The 24,421-nt window shown below is 41.2% G+C and overlaps 4 protein-coding genes across 5 annotated transcripts; 1 reads left to right on the top strand and 3 right to left on the bottom strand.

The window, feature by feature from the left end:
- The first annotated feature begins 111 nt into the window (after positions 1-111).
- Positions 112-5,551, top strand: LOC115756232 (protein ROLLING AND ERECT LEAF 2-like). Of its 2 annotated transcripts, none has more exons than XM_048277719.1 (6): positions 112-162; positions 1,368-2,614; positions 3,082-3,293; positions 3,753-3,976; positions 4,620-5,408; positions 5,440-5,551. In XM_048277719.1, the coding sequence occupies exons 2-5, from the start codon at positions 1,510-1,512 to the stop codon at positions 5,350-5,352; spliced, it is 2,274 nt and encodes a 757-aa protein (XP_048133676.1). In that variant the 5' UTR covers positions 112-162; positions 1,368-1,509; the 3' UTR covers positions 5,353-5,408; positions 5,440-5,551. The 2 variants fall into 2 exon arrangements, with proteins under 2 accessions (XP_048133676.1, XP_030551785.2); XM_030695925.2 differs by lacking the exon at positions 112-162 and adding an exon at positions 664-1,194.
- Positions 5,552-5,935: 384 nt separating this feature from the next.
- Positions 5,936-8,025, bottom strand: LOC115756220 (exopolygalacturonase-like). Its single transcript, XM_030695916.2, has 4 exons — positions 7,870-8,025; positions 7,330-7,632; positions 6,614-7,129; positions 5,936-6,530 (listed from the first exon to the last, which is right to left on the bottom strand). Exons 1-4 carry the CDS (start codon positions 8,023-8,025, stop codon positions 6,303-6,305), a joined length of 1,203 nt encoding a protein of 400 aa, XP_030551776.1. The 3' UTR covers positions 5,936-6,302.
- A 3,890-nt stretch (positions 8,026-11,915) lies between these two features.
- LOC115756219 (exopolygalacturonase-like) lies at positions 11,916-16,372 on the bottom strand. The gene is made up of 5 exons (XM_030695915.2): positions 16,211-16,372; positions 15,719-16,021; positions 15,007-15,522; positions 14,693-14,830; positions 11,916-12,032 (listed from the first exon to the last, which is right to left on the bottom strand). The coding sequence occupies exons 1-5, from the start codon at positions 16,370-16,372 to the stop codon at positions 11,916-11,918; spliced, it is 1,236 nt and encodes a 411-aa protein (XP_030551775.2).
- A 6,651-nt stretch (positions 16,373-23,023) lies between these two features.
- Positions 23,024-24,141, bottom strand: LOC115756218 (polygalacturonase-like). Its single transcript, XM_030695914.1, has 3 exons — positions 23,890-24,141; positions 23,527-23,775; positions 23,024-23,230 (listed from the first exon to the last, which is right to left on the bottom strand). The coding sequence occupies exons 1-3, from the start codon at positions 24,139-24,141 to the stop codon at positions 23,024-23,026; spliced, it is 708 nt and encodes a 235-aa protein (XP_030551774.1).
- Positions 24,142-24,421: the final 280 nt, after the last annotated feature.

Consider the following 24,421-nt stretch of genomic DNA (forward strand, 5'->3'; position numbering starts at 1 on the left):
CCTTTTCTTCGCTGCCCCGCCCCTACCCTTTTGACCGTTGCCCCTCTCTCTCCTCTCTCTGGGCTCTCTCTCTCTCTCCCAACGTCTCTCTCTATCTCTCTGCACTGTGATTATTCGCCATCTCCATCTTTCTTCTTCTTCTCCTCGCTCGCAGCAGTCCAGGTACGAGCCGTCATTCTCCGCCCAAAAAAAATGCCATCTTTCATTCTTTTGCTCTTTCGTTCTCTCTCTTTCTCTCTCTCTCTCTCTCTCTCTCTTCTTTGTTGTACCCAGTGACATGTCTTGCCAGCAGATGGGTCCTTTTCCTTTCTTGTTTTTTCCTCGGTTATCTCTGTGTCCGCTTTGTTTAGCTTGGGCTCTGGTGAGCGGTGATGTTGTTGTGGTGGTGGTTATCAGAGAGACGTCTCTGACGGGAAAAATTATGGGTTCTCAAGAATTCTTCTTGTCTCCGTGTGGAAAATGTCTGAGCTGTGTAGATATGTAGTGTGTCGATTTTCTTATGCATTTTTGGTACTTGGGCTCTCTTTTTTGCAATCTGTAGATTTTTGCAGCTGAATGAATGGTTTTCAGACTCTGCATATGTTTCAATTCTTCAATTTTGTCCCAGAAAAATGTTTTCTTTGTTCTCTCTCTCTCTCTCTCTCTCTCTCTCTCTCTCTCTCTCTCTCTCTCTCTCTCAGTTGTTTAATTTAAGCCACCTTATCACCATTTTTTTTCCCAGTCTTCTTCTCACTCACACATAGCAGCTTTAGATTGGTACCTGAGGAATACCCTTTTATCTTCTTTTGTGTGTCTCTTCTCACTTCTTTCTTCTTTAATTTTTGTTCTTCCTCTTGTCTCTCTCGCTTCTTTTCAAGTGGAAATTGTCCTGCAAAGCGATTGTCTGTTCTTTTCTCTTTGTTTGACTGTACTTCTTCATAATGCCATCTTCCATCAATTTCTTTTGTCTTCTTTTTTTGTTGTCACCAGTTTCTTTCTTCTTGATTTGTTCTTTCTTTTTGTCGTTTGGACTAGGCACCGGGATCTAACATTTTCTTTATTAAGGTATAAGCTCCACTTTGAGGGGGTCATGAGGTTTCTAAGTGTCTCATTGTTCTCATTGTCTTTAGCTATTGAAGCTTGTTCCACTTGTCTGAGGGTTGCTCTTTTCAGTTGGAGAGTGCTTAGCAGAATCTTCATTTCTTGCTTCTTAATGTAAGCCACATGTTGTTGTTCCTAGTTCTTGTCCATGACTTTAAATTTAAGAAAAGCACATTTAAATTCTTTTTTCTTAGTGTTTTACACATAAAGCTGCATATGTAAATTACGCCTGCTATGCTCACTGATCATTTCCATCCTCTTGATGTATGCTTTTAATTGCTCCTTAGATATCCCGTGATCAGTTTCGAACAGCTCGCGAAGATCCTTATGTATCTGGTGATAAGCATAGGAGAACACCCTCGCGAATTCCAATTTGATTTGCACCTAAAAAGTTCTTAGAACAAAGAGAGTTGAAATCTGAGGCGCAAGATGGGATGTTCCACATCGAAGCTTGATAATGCAGAAGCGGTCCAGCTATGTAAGGATCGGAAACAATTCATTAAAGAGGCTGTCGAGGAGAGAACTCGATTTGCTACTGGGCATATAGCTTACATTCAGTCCTTGAGAACAGTTTCAGCTGCTCTTAAGGATTACATTGAAGAGGATGAACCGCGAGAGTTCTTCCTGGGTTCATTTTCAACCCCAACATTTACACCGACAAAGAAAAGTAGCAACAATTTCATTTCAATCCCTCCGAGATCATTCTCTCCAGCACAAATTGAACCAAAACCAAAGTCATCGTTGAAAGTGAATTATTTAAGGTCGGGCGGGACTCCGGCAGTTTCTGTCATGGAGAGACCTCGGTCACCGGAAACAGTCCATGTTCAGACTTATTCTCCAATTCATCCGTTGGGTATTGATGGATTCTTTCCGGCGCATCCCTCGCCACAGAATTCTTCGTACTATTCTTACTCCCCCAACAATAGACCCAATCTTCCTCCTCGGTCGCCTCAAACTTCGCAGTGGGACTTTTTTTGGAACCCCTTTTCATCCCTGGACTACTATGGATACCCTACTCGGAGTAATATTGATCATATGGCTATGGATGATGAGACCAGAGGACTGAGGCAGGTCCGAGAGGAAGAGGGGATTCCAGACTTGGAAGAAGAAACTGAGCATGAAGAATGTGATAACCTCTTGAATGTTCATGATGATAGAGGCAAAAGATATGTTAATTTCCCGACCGAGGAAGTTTTAGTGGAAGATGTTGATGACGAGGAAGAGGATGAGGAAACAGACGACAGCTATGAATCTGAGGATGAAGTCAAAGGGCTACAGTCCCATGGCAGTCAGAGGATGGAAGTAGTACAGCCGCCGCAGAATGTTGGAGAAGTGGATGTTACTAATCGAGAAGCAGCAGCGGCTAAAGAAGTGCCGGGTTTCACAGTTTATGTAAACCGAAAGCCAACAAGCATGGCAGAAGTCATCAAAGAACTGGAAACTCAATTCACACATATTTGCAACGCAGCAAATGAAGTCTCATCGCTGTTAGAGGTCGGTAGAGCCCAGTACTCAAGTTCAAACGAACTTACAGGTTGGTTTACTTTCAGATTTTGATCGCCATTTTGCATATACTAAATTTTCCGATGATATTTGACATATTAGATCAGCTTTGTGTGTACTTTAGAGAGGGGAAAATTCATTCCCCAAGCATCATTCACAGATAGCAGTTGAGTCTTAGCTTTTTTCCCCTTTGATACTTGAGAAAATCTTAGATCAGTTTTAAGTGATTCACTTCATAAATGAGCTTTGGTATTCAGTCCCCAAAATCAGGCTGGAAATTCATTAGGAACACTCACAAATGGCAGTTGGTGTAATTTCATGAGAAAGTCGGGGCAATTGAGATGTGGGTAAATCGGACTGTTTCCGGTGCACAGTTGTCGTAAAATCTGTTTGTATTTCATGTCAAAAATCTTACTGTTATTATGGAGTTGTTTGGTGATGTGAACATTTTGATAATGTAATTATCACGAGATAAAGTATTGATTTCTGTTGTTGCAGCAATGAAGGTGCTGAATCCAGTGGCTCTGTTTCGGTCTGGTTCATCACGGTCATCCTCGTCGAGATTTTTAATGAGTTCTTCAAGTTCTAAAAATGACGGTTCTGAGAGTAATAGCGACTTTTCAGACGAGTCGTGTGTTTTTTCCAGTGGTCATCAGTCAACAATGGATCGCTTATATGCCTGGGAGAAGAAACTCTATGAAGAAGTCAGGGTATGATGCAAGACTTCTACAGTAGACTTCAACTATTTCTAGGTCAAAGTTGAGAATTGATTCCAATTTTTTACTGTAATATTTGTGAAAATGGAGATATCAGTACAAATGGCAAAGTGCTTTCAATCTTAAAGTATGAGTCAGTTTTCTTGTTGATACCTGAGGAGAGGTAGCACTGGCTCGCTACCTTTAGTACTTTTGAGTTTGCTTAAAGCCGAAAAATGGATTCCTAGATAGGCTACTGGTTTTCTTGTCACCTTAACATTTTACTGATCACGTTTACTAGCAGCTCACCTAATTTTTCATCTGTCCTTCAAGAGTGAGATTTTAATAATGTATAGGTCGCCTCTATCCCTGCTTCTACTAGTAACATAATGAATCGATATCTTAACATGGTTGTATCTATATCTGAGATGATGGATGAGACTGATATTATATTGCTTTTCACAATGGCAATAGGCTGGAGAGAGAGTTCGGATTGCATACGAGAAGAAATGCTCGCTGCTGAGGAATCAAGACGTGAAAGGAGAGGATCCTTCATCCGTAGATAGAACGAGGGTGGCCATCAGAGATCTACATACTCAGATGAAGGTATCCATACACTCAGTAGAAGCCATTTCCAAAAGGATTGAAACTTTAAGGGACGAAGAATTGCAGCCTCAGCTTGTAGAATTGGTGCAAGGGTATGTAAGTCTAACCAAATCGAGCTCTTTTATTTATCGCTCCAAACCATGCAGATGACAGAGAGATGGCATGACAGATGTTTCAAACCTGCTTTGTTACATGATAGTATGACTGTTTTTAACATGTGTGATTGCCGGTGATTGTGAAAAAGAAGCTTCATTTGTACTATGACAAGCATAGCAAACTACATAGTAAAAGTTTCTTCCGTTGATTCATGGGCCATTTCTTGCATTACTTTTTGCAATAGTTCTTTGCCCTGTTGTGCATCTTAAGAAACCTCTGCCCTTTCAACCCAGCACAAGTCTTGCGCCTGTTCTTTATTCATTCTTTGTCCTTGTGACTGGATTACAAAGTTGTCTTAAAGCAAGATTGAGTCCCAAAGCCTTGGTTCCATCATCGGAAAGATTTTAGTTCTTGCAAAACTGCAAAGAAAGATAAATTCTTTGGTTTTGAGTGTCCCTTTCTGCAGAGTTTCTCAGAAACTGTTATGTATCTTGGGTAAAGCAACTGTATCCATAGTAACATCAACTTGCAGTACTATTATTCGTTAGATGAGTTGGAGCCAGTCTTTTGTAGAACTGTGTATGAATGAAAACATATGCAGAACCTAGTTTAATATATGTCATCAATTTCTGCTTACAGGTTATCAAGGATGTGGAATGTAATGGCAGAGTGCCACCAATTACAGAAACGGACTTTAGATGAGGCAAAAATCTTGCTGGCTGGCACACCTTCCAAACTCGAAGCCAAGAGAAGATCTTACATGTCTATGACGGATCCAAACAGGTTGGCCCGCTTGGCGTCCAATCTTGAGACCGAGTTAAGGAACTGGCGAGCCTGCTTCGAATCATGGGTTGCTTCTCAGCGATCCTACATGCGTGCGCTCACAGGATGGCTCCTCCGATGCCTGCGGGCCGACCCTGACACCTCGAAACTGGCATTATCTCCTAGACGGTCAAGCGGGAGCCCGCCCATCTTCGATCTTTGCATCCAGTGGTCGAGATTCCTCGATTCCATCTCGGAGATCCCGGTGCTCGACGGTCTAGACTTCTTCGCAGCCGGGATGGGGTCGATCTACGAGCAACAGCTCAAAGACGATTCCAGGAATACCCTGGGCGGATCGAAGAGGTTCGGAGGGGGATCAAGCGAGGAAAACAGCAGGAGCATGGACATGGTGGAGTTTAGTCAGGTGGAAGAGGTGATGACGCCCGAGAAAACAGCCGATGTCGCCGTAAGAGTTCTGTGTGCTGGAATGTCGGTTGCAATGAGCTCACTGACGGAATTCGCCGTGTCGTCCGCTGATGGTTATGCCGAGTTGGTCAAGCAATGGGAGCATGCCGAGAGGCTGCATATCTCAGCAGGATCTACTGTGTAGCCTCATTTTCCTTTTGTTTTTGGACAGATTTGCATTTGTAGCGTAGTTCAACTAAGGTTGTCTCCGATCGAAAAAAAAAAAACTAAGGTTGTCAATGTAATTAGAGTATATATACCATGTTTTATACAATGCCAGCAACTAGTGTAGACTTTTTATGCCAAGAAAGAAGAGCAATAGTCTGAGAATTCCATGTCATTCTGACTAAGTCTGAGAAATGCCTAGAACCTTGACAAAGAAAGTAAATTAATGGTCTGAGAGTAGACACAGGAAGATAAAAGTGACCCTTTTACTTTTGGACCCAAATACTTTTGTGCCTGTTGCTGATGGGCACAATTTTTCACTTGGAAATCCTGAGGAAATCGCATGCATGGTGGAAGAAAGGCCATGTTTTTGTGGTTTTCTTGCCCTGCACTGCAAGGCCAAAAGAAAGGACGGTTTTGGTTGTATCCGATGTGGTACTTCTCGTCCTTATATTAAACACTTAAATCCGATAATGTGAGCGGCCTATTGTAATCTCGTCAACTCGATCACAAACACGGAATCTCGAGAAAATGATCTGCCAAATCCGCCGACTCTGCTTGCTGAGTTCAATCTGAGCAGTCCTAGAAACAAAATGATCTGCTTATGATGCTAGTCATAGAGACCAGGATCTTGTTACATGGTCACTGCTGGGATGACAAGAAGAGACTGCTCGTTTCGATCAAAGAAAAGTCAAATTGCTTGATCTAGCAGAGTTTACATTTCCAGTGGAAGTAGGATGTGGCATCAAAGAACACATTCTCTCTTTCTGATTACCAGTTACCCTAGCGCCCAGACGGGTTCACATTCTGAAGGAGAAACAATCCTACTCGACCCGACAATGTCCTTGACTCAACACTAACACATTTCTTGCTAGTCGCGGTCGGGAAATAGGAGAAAGGAAAAGCCGGCTGGCTTCTTATTTATCCGTGCTAGATACAAGACACCGGGTTCTGCACACCGCCAGATTGGCCGTTCACGTGAGCACAGCGAGACTTGGCAGGCCCTCTTCCTCCAGGGTACGTGAGGTCGATGTTGTGCAGGTTGATGTTCTTGCAAGGCACGTTTGGGCTGCATACGAGGCTGACCGCCACCTCCGAAGCCGAAGTGCCCCGGATCTTCGTGAACGAAACGCCATTGATCTGAACATTCGACCCCGGCTAGAGAGAGAGAGAGATCATGAGATATGTAATCAAGAATGAACCCAATTTAAGATTTTAACTGCAATACTTGAGAAGTGTACCTGCTTGGCACAACCACCACCAGGACAGTACTCTTGGTCAATGATAATGGGATTGAGCACATCCTTCATGGTAATGTCATGAAACGAGATATTCTGGACACTGCTTTTGAGTGGAGAAGCCCATGTCTTGATCCTCAAACCATTCTGAGTCCCGACCATAGTACAACTCCTCACGGACAGCCCGATCACGTCCGCCTCGTTCGGGTACCTCCCGAGGCTCCCCACGCTGAACCCATGGCCCGGCCCGCAGTGGACGTCCACGACCTCCACGTCCTTTGACCCCGGCCCTACCGAGACGCAGTCGTCCCCGGTCGCGATCATGGAGTCAGTGATCCTGATGCGGGACGAGTCGCCTATGTGGATCCCATCCGTGTTGGGGCTCTCGTCGGGGGCGATTATCCGGACGCGCCAAAACTCGAGATCGTCACACTTGAATACGTTGAAGTGAAAGTTCTTGCTATTGACCGAACTTATCCTACGGATCCATGTGTTGTTGACAAAATTGAATCTCACCGACTGAGAAAAAGTAAGAGCCTCGTTAGAAATTCGACGGAGATGCATTATTTCAGTCATGAATTAGTAATTTTTCCCAGATTTATAATGCAATTAGATAAATAATACTATTATTAATCAAAAAGCTAATTATAATCCTTTCATTTTTAATGTTAATTTAAAAACAGAAAAAGAAAAGAAGAACAAATTAGGAGAGGACTTACCACTGGAAGAGACTTGCAAGCGCATTCATTCTCAGGCCAAGCATATAGGCCCTGGCCATCGAACGTACCGCCGCCGTTGATCAACAGCCGGCTGAGGTACTGGAAGGCGATCCAATGGTCCAAAGAGAACGTTGACTTGTCAACGGGCGCTTTGACCACCCCTTTGAGCGTGAACACAATGGGGCCGGTGCATGGCCCCTTGAACACCACCGGCCAAACCATGTATGTCCCATGTGGAATGAACAGCCTCCTCCTAAGTCCACTTTTGTATTGACAAGCATCATTCCAAGCATCAAGAAATGCCTAGAAAAAGACAAAAAAAAATTAACAATCACTTCAAAAAAAAAAAAAGTAAAACCGTTTACAATATTGATAATTAATCATTTTTCCGATTGTAAAAATTAAACAAACTTTGCACTCGAGGATCCGATCACATTTTCAAGCGAATCAGCCACACCAAGTCTTGCCCTCTGTCCCTTCCGTATGCCTTCGGCTGCGAAACGATACATAAACCGGCGAGATGGTTTCACCATTCTTTACCTTGCTATCGTCGGTCTTCCCATCGGCGACGGCGCCGAAGCTCCTCACGTCGAAGACCTTCACTTGATCATGGGAGCGGGAGTGGACTCCACTCGTGAGCACCAACGCCGGGAACAAGAGCAAGCAAATCTTGGGAAAGCACAAGCTTGAATCCATTTCGACGTGCAATGTCAGCCTTAGAAAGAGCGATTTTCTGAGCTTACTTATAGGGTTCGTGCCCATGACCAAAATGTAGTAACATAGGATTTGATTTATACCTTTCTCGATTGTGCTCTTTAATTGGATTTCTTGCCCTTGTTCCTTTGTCGCCAACGTGATTCTATGGAATTACTCTTATTTTTGGGAATTAATTAAGAGCAAATTTATTCCCGGAATGCAAGGACTTTGCATAATTGGCTTTTTTTTTTATGGACTATACCTTGTGGGTGTTCCATTGGTCAACTAGACAAGTCAAAGAAAGTTGTCCGAAGAAAACCTACGTGAGTAAGCGTTTCATTTTGCGGTTTGTATGCAAATTTATAGTAATTTCTTATTTTCTCGCCCTTAAAAAGGAATTTCTCCAAAGAAAATTAAGGGAAAAAGATTATTGGCTCCTTCAGAAATGACTTGAGCATCATTAATTAGACAGTCAAGCCCCGTTGACTTAGTTGAAGGAAGGCTGGTTTTGATATTACACGAGGCTGTGTAATCGTAATGAATTAGTCATCTCGCATAAATTTCTCGATTAGAAGATAATTAACTTATTGGGAAAAGAAAGAAAGAGCCGATTTGAAATATTTAACCAGAGGTCCAAAATAAGTAACACGACCCTGGAAAAGAAATTGCCAAAATGAGATCTTATTTAATTGACTCGAGTCTATCTAGTCAAATGAGATCCTAAAATGCCTTATGGGTAGTAGAGTAGTACTTCAGGGTTTGGGTTTCGAAAAATTTGACGAACGGGGTGAACGAAAGGTGAAATAAATTGAGGTAGGATCTAACTATGATGCGATATTAGAGTGTCCAACCCAAACACTTAAATTAAGAGGTAGAGGGAGATCGCATGTATAGATATTGCATATGAACCTCATAATCAAGAGACATGAGATATGTCAACAGTTATAAGTTAATTTTCCAACCTTGTCAGAAGCCGGAAATATTAAAATGTATATTTTTTCTGGAGAAGTACATTTCGTAAATTGATTTTGTAACTTTCTAGTCTAAAACATTATTTCACTTTAAATGGGGATTCAAACCTAAGTAGCACTAGCACCTACACGTGATATGAGACATGATACGACACGACACGACATACCGATTTGTGATTTCTAAAAAAATAGAAAATTTAGACACATTGGAACACGTGATATATTGTGATAAATTATCATTTATATATTAAAAATTAGTGGTGAGCTGTTGCTTCTTCTTCTTCCGTTAGTATTCACGATTAGGTTTTTTTTTTGGCCGGCTAGGTATATTAATTTTGGAGTGGCTGGATATATGACTTAAGTATATATGTTTTTGCTAGATTTATATTTTGACCCATAATTTATTGGAAATATTTAAAATTAATCTCGTGCATGTCGAGATACTAAACTTGCGTGTCATTGGCGTATCGGGAGCACCGACCATATGTCGGATATGTGTTGGTGTCTAGCACAACACGTAGACTCTTGAAGAGTGTCTGTGCTTTTTAGATTAGAACAAAAGGAGTCAAACATACGTGCTCAATGCGGAATTGACTAATACTGAATACATTAACATTGATGCACAAAATGATTCTTTTGGGTGTCAAATTTGGCCCATTAACATAAATAACCATTTATTATTGGCCACATGACTTAGAATACTCATTTTTTTAATTGAAAACTCATTTCATTTCATTTTGAGTAGGTAAAGTAAAATAACAACCCAAATGGGTTTCAGAACAAAGAACATTTTATTTTGGCCTCTGAAACATTGGCGCAAGCTTAGATGCAGTGAAGGGAGGAGTAGAGCCTGGCCTTTCTTTGATAAGTGCTGCTGTTTGCCACGGTACATGTTCTGTTCCCTCAAGTGCTCGAACTAAACTGAGGCTATCTGACTCGACTGCTTTAACTTCTCTGCCCTTCTCCGTCCTAAAATTTCCGTGCTGTGCAAGTGTTTCAGCCACTACTCCCTTTTGGGTCTGGTGTGCTCGTTGTATTCTTATGCATTTCTGCTGGTCTGACCACACTTAAGTTGTCCAGAGACAAAGGAGGAACTAGATGTTCTACTGCTTCTAGCTTCTTTTTTGCACGAAGAGCACATCGGGTCAGGTGAGATTCTTCGTTTGAATGAGTTTTCGAGTGCGTTTTCGCATAAGTTCCACATGTATACGATGAATTTTATTGTAAGGTCTGCAAATTCCACACTATGCAACACAAATCTCTAGGCTTTTTGGTATGAGAGCGAAACATCTATCTGGGTGAAGATACGTTCTGCTTCCCTTAGAAAGTCACAAACGCTTTTAATTGAATAAGGGCCTAGGTAACAACGATTCTGATCCAAAAAAATGATTTTGATTAGAATTGATTTTTTCTGATTTTGTTCCCTAAATGAGTTTTACAGAATCAAAACGTGTTTGGTAACTGCACAATATTTTTGTTCCAAGGAATAATTTCTTTTTATAATTTTTGTCATTTAAGCCAAATAATTACGTAGTTACTTTGTGAAATTTCATCTTACATTTCGAATTAATGAAAATTAATTCGTATTGATTCTCTTATATAAAATATTGCATATAATATTTTTTTTGTCCTGTTCCGTCTAATTGTCTAGTAGTAACGAGTTATTTCAAGTTTTAAAAAAAGAGAGAATATGGGGTTAGTGCGTGATTTCGGATTAGCTTCGGCCCTCCCAAACCTATATCAAATTGCAACAAGGAATATCGGAGTGTGATTGGTGGCATGTGTATGTGTACATGCAAAAGGAGTCGCCACTAGTTTTTGAGAAAGGCGGAAACCTTATCGAGGGGTTGGGAGAAACCATTCGATTCTACGCAATAAGAGAAATCTAACGTCTGCGGACTTGGTTACTTCGGTGTTTCCATCGATGTCTTTTCAACACTGAAGTTGAGTGTTTTCTAAGCGTGTTTCATGCAAGTTTTCAATTCATTTTTAAATGTATGAGTAAGCTAATGCTAAGTGTTCACGCATGTTAATTTTTTTCTTTTTTCAAATTTTAAAAAACGAGACTAACCAAAGCATCTAAACCTAGGTAAATCACAACCAATGAAATCAAGTACGTCATCAAGGAGTCATGGAATTGATAAATTGCATCATAAAATCCTAAAGAAGCCCTAAGGGCTTAGAGAAATGTGGTATGGATTTAATTCCAAAGGTTTTTATGATTTTCCTATAAAAAAAAATCTATGAAATCTGGGGAATCTAGGCTTAAATTTATGAAAATGAGGTCAAACTAGCCTAATCTAAGCTTCTTCTATTTTTAGGGACCATTTGAAAATTTTCTCATTTTTCCCTCTTTTTTATAATTTTATAATTTTATTATCTTATATATTTTTCTTTGAAAATGGGACCTTGTTCTGCCTTAGTCAAGGAAAAAGTGATGAAAAAACTAAAGGGAAAAGTACGAGATGTGGGGCTTTATTCCGTTTTGTGATTCTCAAAAGTGATTCTTTTTTCCAATTTTTTGTTGTTGATTTTGCTCCGAAATTGTTTCCAGAAACAGAGTCAGAATCAGAATCATTTACGTTACAAAATATGTTTCTAATTATTTTTTGTTTTGAAAAATAGAATAAAAAAATCAGAATAATTGCCATGCAGGCCCTAAGTGTCCGATTCTGCTTCTGTCGAGTCAATTCTGCCTTTTTCTCCTGTCGACATGATGCGCTAACATTTCATCAGCTCTTCTGTCTTACTTCCACGGGCAGCTGTACTGGTCAGTTACCTCGGCTACAAGCTGAGGATCCTCTCGATCGGCTAGTTCTGTAATCGAGCCCAGCTTTAACCATTTATCCTTGCGGATTCTAATCGTTTCTCCATTACCCACTGATCATTGCGCTGAATCCGATATCACATCCCTACCAGTTAGTAGGCTTTGCCGTCCCCACGATGATCGGTGCCCCTTCCTTGCATGCCAGAAAACTCGAACACAGCGTAGAGAAACTCTCTTTCATTCTCCAAGCTTGCTTTTCCAACACATCCCTGTTAAAAGTGATAAGGTCTTTGAAACCCATTCCTCCACAGTCCTTCCTCACTTTCAATACGTTCAAACTTCTCCAATGTGTTCGAGTTCTCGAGTCACTGTCCTTCCACAAAAAGGGAAGAAATTCTCCATTCCAATTGCTTTGCAAATGGATATCGGGATTTTAAAAATCGACATTGCATATTGCGGAAGGGCCTGAACTATTGTTTTCAAGAGAATTTCTTTCCCAGCTTATGACATCAAATTTTCCTTCCACCCTTGAAGCTTTATATTCAGCTTGGCTAAAATCCATGCAGACATTTGGTTTTTTGAGTTTCCCTAGTCCGAGGGGATACCCAAGTATATCCCGAATTTTCTGAATTACCGGGACTCTCAACTCTTGGGCCATATTCTTTTTAGATTTCGAGGGTAGCCCGAACTAAAGAATTTTCCTCCTGGCCAGTAGCAACACAATATTGATTCAGTGTATCAGCCAGATTGTGGCATTCTCTAACCTTACCATCCAAGAAAAAGATTTACAATACCCATTTAGCAGACTTAGTACTGGCCATGGTTTTGTCGCTTGATATATTAGTTGTGCAACTCATGCATTGTACATCCACAAAACATACATGAAGGTTTATACTTGCAATATTAATGAAATGGCTTTAATTTTCTATCCTCCTTTAGCTGCCTTCGCTCATCCCTCCTAAAATTTAAGAATACCATCACAAATGACAAACTAATAAGAATTATCTGTTCTTCTGTTTATTTTTAAAAAATAACTATTATCAACAAGTGATAGACTTAATCGATGAGGGTAGAGTTTGGTTGTGTATGAATAGAATCATCAAAAACTTGAAAAGAAATGACAAAGTGCTAGTGAAGTCATCGATGATGCACAATGTAACATTATTGACAAAACTTTTGAAATTGATCGACGTCATCGATATCGACAACGAGCAATGGACACGAGGATAATCTCTGGGTGATTATTTTGCCGCTGTTTTACCATTGGTGTTGTTGTAACAAATCCGAAAGCAAACACGTAACACAAGGATTTACGTGGTTCGATCAAGGTAATCTGCGCCCACGGGCGAGGCAAAACAAGATTGCACTATAATCAAATAGAGTACAGATTACAGAAGTCGGTCTTATCGATTGAACAAAAGCACACGGCTCACAAGTCTCTCATGTAAGGAAAATCTTTAATCTAAACGAAAAACCCTAGCCGCAAGTATAAATAGAGCCCAAAAAAAATTTCTTGGGGGCGTTGCCCCCGAACTCCCATAGAGATCTGTTCGTACCGTTATAGAGATTTGTTCGCTTGCTCCGAGTTGGCCCTATCGGCCCAACTCTCCGCATCATGAACTAAATCTCAATTTTTTCCTCCACTTTTGGGCCGCACAAAAATATATGTTGGGTCAGAATCGAATCGAATACATAAAATTCAAGACATATTTAATAGGTGTAGATAAAGATAAAGTGTTGCTTGATAATAGAAGACTATTAAGTAACTTATTATGGATAATGTTAACTTCCGTAACCACTATGAAGTTATTTTTGTACTCTTAGTTTGCAATCGTGATTGTAGGTGATCTTTCAATTCTTGTACCTTAGACATAGTATTTAGATATGTCGTTGTTGTATCTTTATGTCATTACACTTTGTCGTTGATTAAACTCCAATAAAGTTTTTTTATGCCATCGGACTTTGTCGTTGCTTAAATAGCATCCCCTCCCTCCCGCTCGTGGAATCACATCTTTTCCTTGCGCTCTATTTGATAACAATTCTATCCAAAATCGCCACAACATCTTGAGTTGTCGATCAGATTCGGGCCGTAACATCTTTCCGCTTTTGCATCAACAAAGCCAGAATAAGGGGGCAACATCGACATCCCTCAAAACCTTACAGAAGAAAATGCTAGGGAGTTAGCGGGGGATTCTGCCATATTGGCCACTATGAAGAGATTGTTCGAAAAACAATGAATTAATTTCACCATTTACGTTATGATTGTAACGACCCGGCCTGACGAGGACGGGGAGTGGTCGCCGGGACTAGAAAGGCCTGAATATGGAGCGGCTATTGGCAGGCTTCAAGGATGAAGTAGGGAATGAACCGAATCCCACATTTCCACTTGGCCTTAACTTACAACGGGACCTCTTCTCGGCGAAGCCCAGAAGAACAAATCCGTTCGGATTTTGGACCAAAGCGGATAATATTGTCGTCAAATGAGACCTGGGCGTAACAGTACCAATGATGAAGATAGTAGTCAACATCTATAAGAATTATGTAAATGCCTGAATCTTATAAGTAAGATCACAATGATGAGGATAATCATGCCGATGTTGGTCAAAATAACATTTTTGGGTCAAATAAAAGCCAACATGCTTGATCGAGCAGAATTTACATTTGCAGTGGAGATATGCAAGAACGCATTATTTACTCTCTGATTTCCAACTTAGTGACTTACCCTAGCAGACAGAGGAAAACAATCCTACTAAGGAAAAACAATCCAACTCGACCTAGCAATGTTCTTTGCCTAAACACTAGAGCTTTCTTGCTTGTCGCGGCGATGATCAGGAGTCAGGAAAAAAAAAAGAAAAAGAGGTAGCTTCTTAGTTTGTCCGTGCTAAATGCAAGAGGACGGCCTTTGTACGCCACGGGCGTCGCCATTCACATGAGCACAGTGCGATTTTGCAGGCCCTTCTCGGCCGGTGTAAGCCAAGTCGATGTCTTCAAGATTGATGTTCTGGCAAGGGAAGGTCGGGCTGCATTCGAGGTTGACTGCCAAAAGCGAACCAGAAGTGCCCCGGATCTTCATGAAAGAAACATCCTTGATCTGAACATGCGACCCCAGCTAGAGAGAGAGAGAGAGAGAGAGAGAGAGAGAGAGAGAGAGATCGCATTGGTCAGATAGATTAACGTATGAAATGAGAAATGTGATCAAGAATCATCCAATTGAAGATTGACTGCAATACTTCAGAAGTGTACCTGCTTAGAACAACCACCACCGGGACAGTAGTCTTGGTCAATAATAATGGGACTTTGCACATCCTTCATGGTAATGTCAGAGAACGAGATATTGTAGACATTGCTTTTGAGCGCAGAAGCCCAAGTCTTGATCCTCAAACCATTCTGAGTGCCAACCATAGTACAACCCCTCACGGACAGCCCAGTCACGTCCGCCTCGTTCGGGTACTTCCCGAGACTACCCACGCTGAGCCCGTGACCCGGCCCGCAGTGGACGCCAATGATCTCGACGTCTTTGGACCCTGGCCCAATTGAGACGCAGTCATCCCCAGTTGCGATCACGGAGTCGGCGATCCTGATGCGGGACGAGTCACCCATGTGGATCCCATCCGTGTTGGGGCTCTCGTCGGGGGCGATTATCCGGATGCGCCGAAACTCGAGATTGTCGCACTTGAAGACGTTAAAGTGGAAGTTCTTGCTGTTGACGGAACTAATCGAGCGGATCGCTGTGTTGTTAACGAAATTGAATCTCAATGACTGGAAAAGAAAGATTAGATACTTGCCGTAAGTTTAATAACAAATAAGAAATCTTTTTCCCAAATTTATCATGCAATTAGACGTAAATCCACATCATCAGAAAGGAAATTAAGCATTAGTTTGAGAAATCAAGTGACAATATTGAACAAGATCATGTCTATATGGAAAAATAGAACAAAGTAGGAGAGGACTTTACAACTGGAAGAGACTTGCAAGCGCATTTGTTTTCAGGCCAAGCATACTGCCCCTGGCCGTCGAACGTACCGCCGCCGTTGATCAACAACCCGCTGACGTACTGGAAGGTGATCCAATGGTCCAAAGAAAACGTTGACTTGTCAACGGGCGCTTTGACCACCCCTTTGACCGTGAACTCGATGGGGCCGGTGCATGGCCCCTTGAACACCACCGGCCAAACCATGTACGTCCCTAGCGGGACGAACAATCTCCTCTGAACTTCTCCTTTGTATTGACACGCTTGGTTCCACGCATCGAGAAATGCCTAGAAAAAGAAAAAGAAAATTAATGATCACTTCGAAAGAAATTAAGTTAAACACTTTAATCAATAAACTTTTGCGTTTGCGCGCCTGATTGCATTTTCAGGCGAACAAGCCGTTCCCTGCGTTTACGCTGGCTGCGAAATGATAATGGCCATCAACGGACTGGGCGAGGCGGTTTCCTGATTCTTTACCTTGCTATCGTCGGTCTTCCCGTCGGCGGCGGCGCTGAAGCTCCTCACGTCGAAGACCTTCACTTGTGCATGGGAGTGGACTCCATTCGCGAGCACCAACACCAACACCGGGAGCAAGAGCAAACAGAAGTTGGGAAAGCACAAGCTCCAAACCGTTTCCATGGGCACTTCTTCGCCTTTGCAATTTAAGCCTAGACAGAGTGAATTTTTCTCGGCTTGTAGAGTGATTTCTCTCGGTCCACTTATAGGGTTCGTGCCCCTCCAAGAAAATCGAGTAATATAGGAATGGATTAACACTTTCCTTGATTGTGCTCCTTAATTGTATTTTCTTGCCCTTTTTCTTTGGCGCCAACGTGATTTTATGGAAATTTGTTTTATTTGGTAAAGCATATTTCTGGAAAATTATTAAGAGCAAAATAATGGAGGAACGCTACAACTTTGCCTAATTGACTTTGATGGGGCGCTCAAATTGGTCTAACTCGTCAAGTCAAGGAAAGTCATCCAATGAAAATCTAGGTTAAAATCAATTTGTAATTTACCAATTTTGCTTTTTCACGCCCTTAAACGGGAATTTTTCCTGAGAAATCAACGAAAAGATTAAGGCTCGTACGTATACCATATTTTCCTCGATCTCAAAAGAGTCTTCACGGTGAAGTTTTTCGAAAACAATGCCATGAAATGAGCAATTTAGTCTCTAAAGCTCATTGGTATCTTCTCCACCGGTACCACGATCCGGGGGCATTTTCGTCCAAAGACAATTTTTTTTTTGTCTTCTTTCCTCAACTTTTGTTTTTGGAAACTATATAACAAAGGGAAATTAGTCAAAGTAAAACCGTCTTCCAATGGAAAATGGGAGACTTCCCAAGAATGGTTCACAAAATTAATGAGTAAATGATGTGTTAGATTTACATATGACAACCAGTGTTGTTATAATAAAAAAGTTAATGAACACTTGCATGAAATACCAGTGCCTAAATCCATGCTCCTGTTCATGGAGATCTGTTGAAGTGGAAAATTGTACATTGACTTAGTTTTTTATTTCATAATTTGTAAGGTGGTTTAGTTCATTTTTAACATGTTTCTTGACATTGTCCTAAGATCTCAAGTGAAAAAAATTTCCCACCTTATGGTAATGGTTAATCCTTTCACGCGTTGAAGGGTGATTGATATTGATATTACATGAGATTGTAGACTCATAATGAATTAGTCATCTCACGTAAATTTTGCAATTTAGAAGATATTGGACAAAAGAATAGATTTGAAATATTTAACTAGGTCAAAAAAATAATAAATGTGACCCAATAAAGGTTGTGTTCACCTCTATGTCAGTGGAATAAAAAAATTCTCAAGGGATCAACCAATTTGCCAATAGTCAGAGCATTTGATTTAGAAGAGAAAGATTCTTTGTTTTTCCCTTTCAAAATGACATTGGAGGCCATGCCCACCGGCCGTGGTTCTTTTTTTGCCCTAACACGCATTGTCAGGACTGTTAGTGTGCATTTGCAAAGATTGATGGGCTTAAGGGTAAGGGTAAGGGTGTGCAAAAAAATCGAGAACCGCCAGAATGCCCAGAACCGGTTGGTTCTAGGCAGTTCCAATGGGGACCGGTCCAGTTTTTGGATCTAGGTGTGGAACCGCCCACTGGACCGGATAGGACCGGCACACATGTGTAGGTGTTTTAGTTTTTATGTTAAAAATTTCAAATACCCTAATTTGGCTTCTCGCTTAGTGAGCGACGCTCACAAATGCCTCATCTTGCTCTCTTCTCTTTCACGTATCCTCTAAAGTCTCAACCCTCTCGCTATTGGTGGTCTCTCACCTCCGGCCTCCGACCCTCTATTAGTCGCTCTTTCCTTCAAGTTGTGATGATGGTATCCATTTCCAGATTTTTGAAAATGGACTTGCAGGGTCACAGCTTGCTGCTCTTGCAGGTTCACATCTTGCTGCTCTTGCAGGTTCAAAGGTGTTTATATTTTGCAGGTTTTGGAAACATGCATATTTACAGGTTTTGAGAACATGCATAAAAGACAATAAATTCATTCGGCAGCCTGGTTCATCCCATAACAATCTTCTAAAATCTACTAATATCAAAGGAAATTACTCTAATCAGCCTCCCATTGATATATCTTTGATTTGACATCAAATCAGTAATTAATCGGCAATATATGGCGTGAAATTAGCAACTAATTTGGTAAGAGTACCTATATCTTGAATGTGCCATGGTATCAGCAATCAATCATATCTTGAATATGCTATGGAATCAACGATCAATTTGGTGAATCGGCAATCTTATTAGTAAGGAAAGAATAGAAACTTTATTATCGACAATGCAAGTCGATAGTCTTCATGACGGCATGATCCACCGAAGCAAGGTGTGATCAAAATCAGCCTTGGTCTAAATGAACATTGATTGTGAAGAACTTGTGGATGGAATCAAGAATTGCTCATTAAGGTTGAGTGTATCCTTAGGGACATAATCGGATGCTCCTGCATCAAGAGGGAATTTCCTGCGAGGAAGAGAACAGAAAGATGGGACGCTTGGAAAGGAGGAAAAAGAAGGAGGAAAGAGGAAACCCAAAGGACGAAAAGAAGAAAGGAAATAAAAAAGTTGAGAAAATAATAAATAAGAAAAGAAGCATATAAATTTGCATTAGAAGTAGTGGGCCACACAAAAGATATGATAGTTAAAACACACAAAAGAGAAGTATCAAAGCCATAGGGGGAGGGGAAAAAACGAGCCAAAAGAAATTGCCAAAATGAGATCTTATTTCAATTGGCTTGGGTCTTTCTAGTCTAAAGATATCCTAAAATTCCCTTTGGGTTGTTCTTCGTGACTTTTCTTGATGTCTTCATCACTGTTAATCCAATTGAAAACTTAAGCTTAGAAATGTTCAAAATTTTGATGATTGGGAATGAATTTGGCTTTGATATTATATTAGAATCCAATTCAATGACTTAAGTTAATAGTTGAAGGGAGACCTCATATAAATAAAAAGCATATAAATCCTATAGTAAAGTGACTTGAGATATTTCGACCATCATCGTGGGGGAGTTATTTTTCTAGAGAACAACATTTCGTAAATTGATTTTGTAATTTTCTATTCGAAGCCATTATTTCATTCTAAACGGGGAATCAAAAAACATGAGCAACATATATGTTCTCAATATGTAATTGAATAATACTAAGGCTCCATTTGTTTCGCGAAAAAATAAGTTGTTTTTGGAAAATGTTTTTCGGGAAGTCAATTTTCAAGAAAACGACTATATGAAAAAGACTTGAAAAATGTTTTTTCGTTGTTTGGTATGGAATATGAACAAGACCCGAAAAATATTTTTTGTTGTTTGGTTTGGAAAATTAGATTTTATTTTCCTCCGTGAACTTCTTTAAATAATTTTTTATTTTTCTGCTTTTTTTCCTTTCATTTTTTATCTTTTCAAATTTTTTTAATTATTTTTTTTTTTTTTTTCTTTTCTTTTTTTCTTCTTTCATTTTTCCTCCTTCCTCCTTCCTCTGGCCTCCCTGCGATTGGCCATCACCGGGCTCGGCAAGCTCTAGGGGGCCGGTCCCGGCGATCTCGGGCTTGCCCAAGGCCGACGAGCCACGAGCTTGCTAGATCTAGGCGAGCACGAGCTCGCCCATGGCTGGACCAGATCGAGGTATCCCGATCGCGGTGCGGTCTCGAAGAGATCGAGACGGCTCCTCGGGAACGACAGCATCGGGATGCCGGTGAACTCCTACCGTCACAACAGTTGCCTTTTCTGGACTTCAGCAGAGTACCGCCACCGGTCCAGTTTCCTCCGGCTCGGGAGAGCTCGAAGCCGGTGCAAGGTTAGGCCGCGGCCCTGTCGAGCGCCGCCAACGTCAAGAACGCTGGGAAGCCAACGCTCCTATGCGGAATCCAAAGAAGAGATCGAGGGCGTCGAGGAGGAAGGCAGATTTTCAGGACTTGCGAAGGGCAAGAATGTGTGAGATCCCTAACAAGAAAGATTTGGAAAATCATTTCCTTTCCTTAAAAACAGGAAATCATTTTCCTCAGATTTAAATACATTAAAATTGATAGAGCAACCTGATTCTGTTGGGTGTTCAAACTTGGCCCATTAACATAAATAATCATTTACTGTTCGTCGCATCATTTAGAACATTCATTTAGCAAACTTAGTACCAATCATAGTTCTGACTCCGGAAAAAGTACACTAGAAGTGTCATAACTTGTGTACGGCGTTCATTTGAGTGCCATAACTTTCAAAAATCGTTCACTTGAGTGCTTCGTCGGAGCAAAATCGTTCACTTGAGTGCTACAGCAACTTTTCCGCGCGTGCCACGTCAGCTTTCCGACGTCCTACAGTAACTTTCTGCGCGTGCTACGGTAACTTTTTCTGCATGCCACGTCGGTGAATGATTTTTGAAAGTTATGACACTTAAGTGAACGTTTTGAAAATTATGACACTCAAGTGAACGTTGTACAAAAGTTATGGCACTTCTAATGTACTTTTCCCTATGACTCTTGATGTCTTAATTTTGTAAATCAAGCATTATACACCCAAACAAATACATGAAGCCTTCGCACTTGTTATTTTTATTATTTTGGGCTCGGATGTTTCGTTCTATTATTTATCAGTATTCTCTTTCCCTTATGCTTTAATCCATCGGCGATTCCAAAAGGAGGGGGAAAAAAAATTGCGGCGATGAATTTTCTCCAAAAAGTTTATTCATGCATGCACATGTCAAGCCAAACGGTTCCCTCATGCATGCACGTAGTTGACGTGGTAGGCAGACGATGTTAATAGCGCCATACGAAGATGTTTGTCACGTATATCCATGATGTCCTATCGGTCTTTTAATAGCGCTAACAATTAGTGGTGGCAAAAGAGTCATGGTACACAAGTCGACCAAATCAAATTACTCGACTCTATTCTTTTTTCTTTTTAAGAAAAAGAAAAGTAGCGGATGAAGTTGGAAAAATAAAATCATGAATCTGAGAACTAAATGCAAACTCACCCCTCCTAAAATCTACGAATACCATCACAAATGACAAACTAAAAAGAATTATTTGTTCTTCCGTTTATACCAACAAAAGACCATTTTTCATTATTATTGACAAGTGATGAATTAAACCGACGAGAGCAGAATTTGGTCATTTATTAACAGAATTATCTATTAAACAAAAAGAATTGACAATTTGCTAGTGAAGTCATCGACTGCGCACAATGTGAAGTCATCGGCGAAAAGTTTGAAGTGATCCACGACATCATCAACATCGACAACGAGCAATTGACATGAGGATAATTGCTGGCAAATTATTTTTCTGATATTTAAGCAATGGTATAGTTAAGTGTGGTTTGATACTAGGAGACTAATGTACCGTAATCACTATGAACTTATTTTTTTTCAATAACCGTATGTCGCCTTAGTTTGCAACCGTAATTGTAGGTTTTAAATAGTCACGTTGCAATCTTTGTAAGACCCCCACGAACAAACAACAAAAATCTCTATCTTTCAATTTCTATACCTTAGTAGTATTCGGAGATTTCGTCGTCAGTTAAATTCCAACGTTATATCTTCATGTCATTGCATATTGTCGTTGATTAAACTTTGAATTTATTTTTTTATGTTATCGCACTTTGTCGTTGATTAAGTAGTGACATGCATGTGTCACGGGCCGGGAGATTGTGATCGACCCGCGCGGCGACTCGGGCTTCCTTTGGATTGTTGGAGCACCCGAGCTAAGCCTTTTCTCTATTTTCTTCTCCTTTCTAACTTGGATCGCGTAGAGAGAGAGATTAACGAGAGGGAGAGACTCTGGGGAGGAAAGCTTTCTATTTCATTAGTGGATGATCAAAATGAGAAGGAGGACTCCCTTTTATATAGGAGGGGGCCTCGGATTACAACCGTAGATCTAGATCTAATCTAACGGCCTAAACTTCATCTACCGACTCCCCAACCACCGACAATAAATAGGAAGGTTCCAGAACATTGTCAAATTACCGACTCGCCCGCCCTTGGAAACCTTCTAGAAAATAGTAGAGAGTAATAGAAAATAATAGAAAACCCTAGACAAATCCTAGGGGACCAAGACACAGCAAGTCTTGGGGCATCTCTCGGCCATCTGCACGACCGTTTGGGGCTTGAAAACCTCGGCCCGTGTCACATGCATGTTGTAACGGGTGCCCTGCCCAATGAATCATATCTATTCTGTGTGCTCCATTGATAATACTTATGTTCTAAATCGCCACAAAATTCCTCTCCTCTTTAAAAAAAACTGCAGAACAAAGTTCGGGAAAGATCAATGCAGTCGGTCAGATTCGAGAACAAGGAATCATCCAGAGCCTAATCACTTTAAACGTCATTGATCTGAACAAGCGACCCCGGCTAGAGAGAGAGAGAGAGAGAGATCATCAGGTAAAGCATTGGTCAGATAGAGTAACACATGAAATGAGAAATCTGATCAAGAATCAACCCAAATCAAGATTAACTGCAATACTTCAGAAGTGTACCTGCTTGGAACAACCACCGCGGGGACAGCACTCTTGGTCCATGATAATAGGATTGGGCACATCCTTCGTGGTAATGTCGTGAAACGAGATGTTGTAGACAGTGCTTTTGAGCGTAGAAGCCCACGTCTTGATCCTCACACCATTCTGAGTCCCGACCATCGTACAAACCCTCACGGACAGCTCGTTCACACCCGCCTCATTTGGGTACCTCCCGAGGCTCCCTATGCTAAACCCCGTGACCGGGCCGGCAGTGGACACTGACGATCTCCACGTCCTTGGACCCTGGCCTGATCGAGACGCAATCATCCCCAGTTGCAATCACAGAGTCGGTGATCCTGATGCAGGATGAGTCGCCCATGTGGATCCCGTCCTGTTCGTCCTGTGGGGGCTCTTGTCGGGGGCGATTATCCAGACGCGATGAAACTCGAAATCGTCACACTTGAAGTGGTTAAAGTGGAAGTTCTTGCTGTTGACAGAACTAATCGAGCAGATCACTGTGTTGTTGACGAAATTGAATCTCAATGACTGGAAAAGAGAGATTAGAGACTCACCATAAGATTAATCACAATTGACAAATTTTTATCACCCAAATTGATCAGGCAATTAGATAAATACAATAGATACATATTTGTCTCTTACACCTTCGTATAATCAATGCGACATACATCCTCCTTTTCGAAAAGGAAATTAAACCTTATTTTGAGAAAATCAAGTGGCAATATTGAACATAATCATGTCTATATGGAAAAACAGAACAAAGTAGGAGATGGCTTACCACTGGAAGAGACTTGCAAGCGCATACATTCTCAGGCCAAGCTTACGGCCCCTGGCCATCGGACGTACTGCTGCTCCATTGATGTACTGGAATTGAAGGTGATCCAATGGTCCAACGAGAACGTTGACTTGTCAACGGGTGCTTTGACCACCCCTTTGACCTTGAACTCGATGGGACCGTTGCATGGCCCCTTGAACACCACAGGCCAAACCATGGTCGTCCCTTGTGGGACGAACAATCTCCTCTTAACTCCAGCTTTATATTGACACGCTTGGTTCCACGCACCGAGAAATGCCTAGAAAAAGAAACAAAATTAAAATTGTACAAATTGTCTTTCTTTTTATAAACTTGTGCACTCGGGAGTCTGATCGTATTTTCAGGCGAATAAGCCATTTCAAGTCTTGCCCACCCCAATTCCAACTATTCTTTGCGTTTGCCCTGGCTGAGAAATGATAACAATGATTGATGAACTGGGCGAGGTGTTTTCCCGATTCTTTGCCTTACTATCATCCGTCTTCCAGTCAGCAGCGGCACCGACGCTCCTCACGTCGAAGACCTTCACTTGTGCATGAGAGCAGACTCCATTCGAGAGCACCAACGCCAACACCGGGAGCAAGAGCAAACAGATCTTATAAAAGCACAAGCTCCAATCCATTTCCATGGGTACTCCTTAGCCTTGCAATTTAAGCCAAGGTAGAGTGATTTTATCCTGACTTATAGAGTAATTTTCCTCGGACTACTTACAGGGTTCGTGCCCCTCCAAGACGATGGAGTAATATAGGAATAGATTAATACTTTCCTTGATTGTGCTCCTTTTAATTGAATTTCTTGCCCTTTTTATTTTGGCGCCAACGAGTTTTTATGGAAATTAGTTTACTTGGTGAAGTATATTTCTGGAAATTAATTAAGAGCATAATATTGAAGGAATGCTGGCACTTTAC

The sequence above is a fragment of the Rhodamnia argentea genome, chromosome 4 (genome assembly GCF_020921035.1).
Source record: "Rhodamnia argentea isolate NSW1041297 chromosome 4, ASM2092103v1, whole genome shotgun sequence".
Lineage (NCBI taxonomy): Eukaryota > Viridiplantae > Streptophyta > Magnoliopsida > Myrtales > Myrtaceae > Rhodamnia > Rhodamnia argentea.

What these genes read in the sequence shown, in the direction of transcription:
- LOC115756232 (XM_048277719.1), top strand. Translation starts at nt 1,510, where the DNA reads ATGGGATGTTCCACATCGAAGCTTGATAATGCAGAAGCGGTCCAGCTA. An exon ending in AAGTTCAAACGAACTTACAG is followed by an intron (nt 2,615 to 3,081) that starts GTTGGTTTACTT and finishes CTGTTGTTGCAG; the next exon opens with CAATGAAGGTGCTGAATCCA. An exon ending in CTTGTAGAATTGGTGCAAGG is followed by an intron (nt 3,977 to 4,619) that starts GTATGTAAGTCT and finishes TTCTGCTTACAG; the next exon opens with GTTATCAAGGATGTGGAATG.
- LOC115756220 (XM_030695916.2), bottom strand. Translation starts at nt 8,025, where the DNA reads ATGGATTCAAGCTTGTGCTTTCCCAAGATTTGCTTGCTCTTGTTCCCG. An exon ending in GGAAGACCGACGATAGCAAG is followed by an intron (nt 7,633 to 7,869) that starts GTAAAGAATGGT and finishes GTCTTTTTCTAG; the next exon opens with GCATTTCTTGATGCTTGGAA. An exon ending in GTGGTGGTTGTGCCAAGCAG is followed by an intron (nt 6,531 to 6,613) that starts GTACACTTCTCA and finishes CTCTCTCTCTAG; the next exon opens with CCGGGGTCGAATGTTCAGAT.
- LOC115756219 (XM_030695915.2), bottom strand. Translation starts at nt 16,372, where the DNA reads ATGGAAACGGTTTGGAGCTTGTGCTTTCCCAACTTCTGTTTGCTCTTG. An exon ending in GGAAGACCGACGATAGCAAG is followed by an intron (nt 16,022 to 16,210) that starts GTAAAGAATCAG and finishes TTCTTTTTCTAG; the next exon opens with GCATTTCTCGATGCGTGGAA. An exon ending in GTGGTGGTTGTTCTAAGCAG is followed by an intron (nt 14,831 to 15,006) that starts GTACACTTCTGA and finishes TCTTTCATGAAG; the next exon opens with ATCCGGGGCACTTCTGGTTC.
- LOC115756218 (XM_030695914.1), bottom strand. Translation starts at nt 24,141, where the DNA reads ATGGAAATGGATTGGAGCTTGTGCTTTTATAAGATCTGTTTGCTCTTG. An exon ending in AAAGAATAGTTGGAATTGGG is followed by an intron (nt 23,776 to 23,889) that starts GTGGGCAAGACT and finishes TTCTTTTTCTAG; the next exon opens with GCATTTCTCGGTGCGTGGAA. An exon ending in ACGTCCGATGGCCAGGGGCC is followed by an intron (nt 23,231 to 23,526) that starts GTAAGCTTGGCC and finishes TCTCTTTTCCAG; the next exon opens with TCATTGAGATTCAATTTCGT.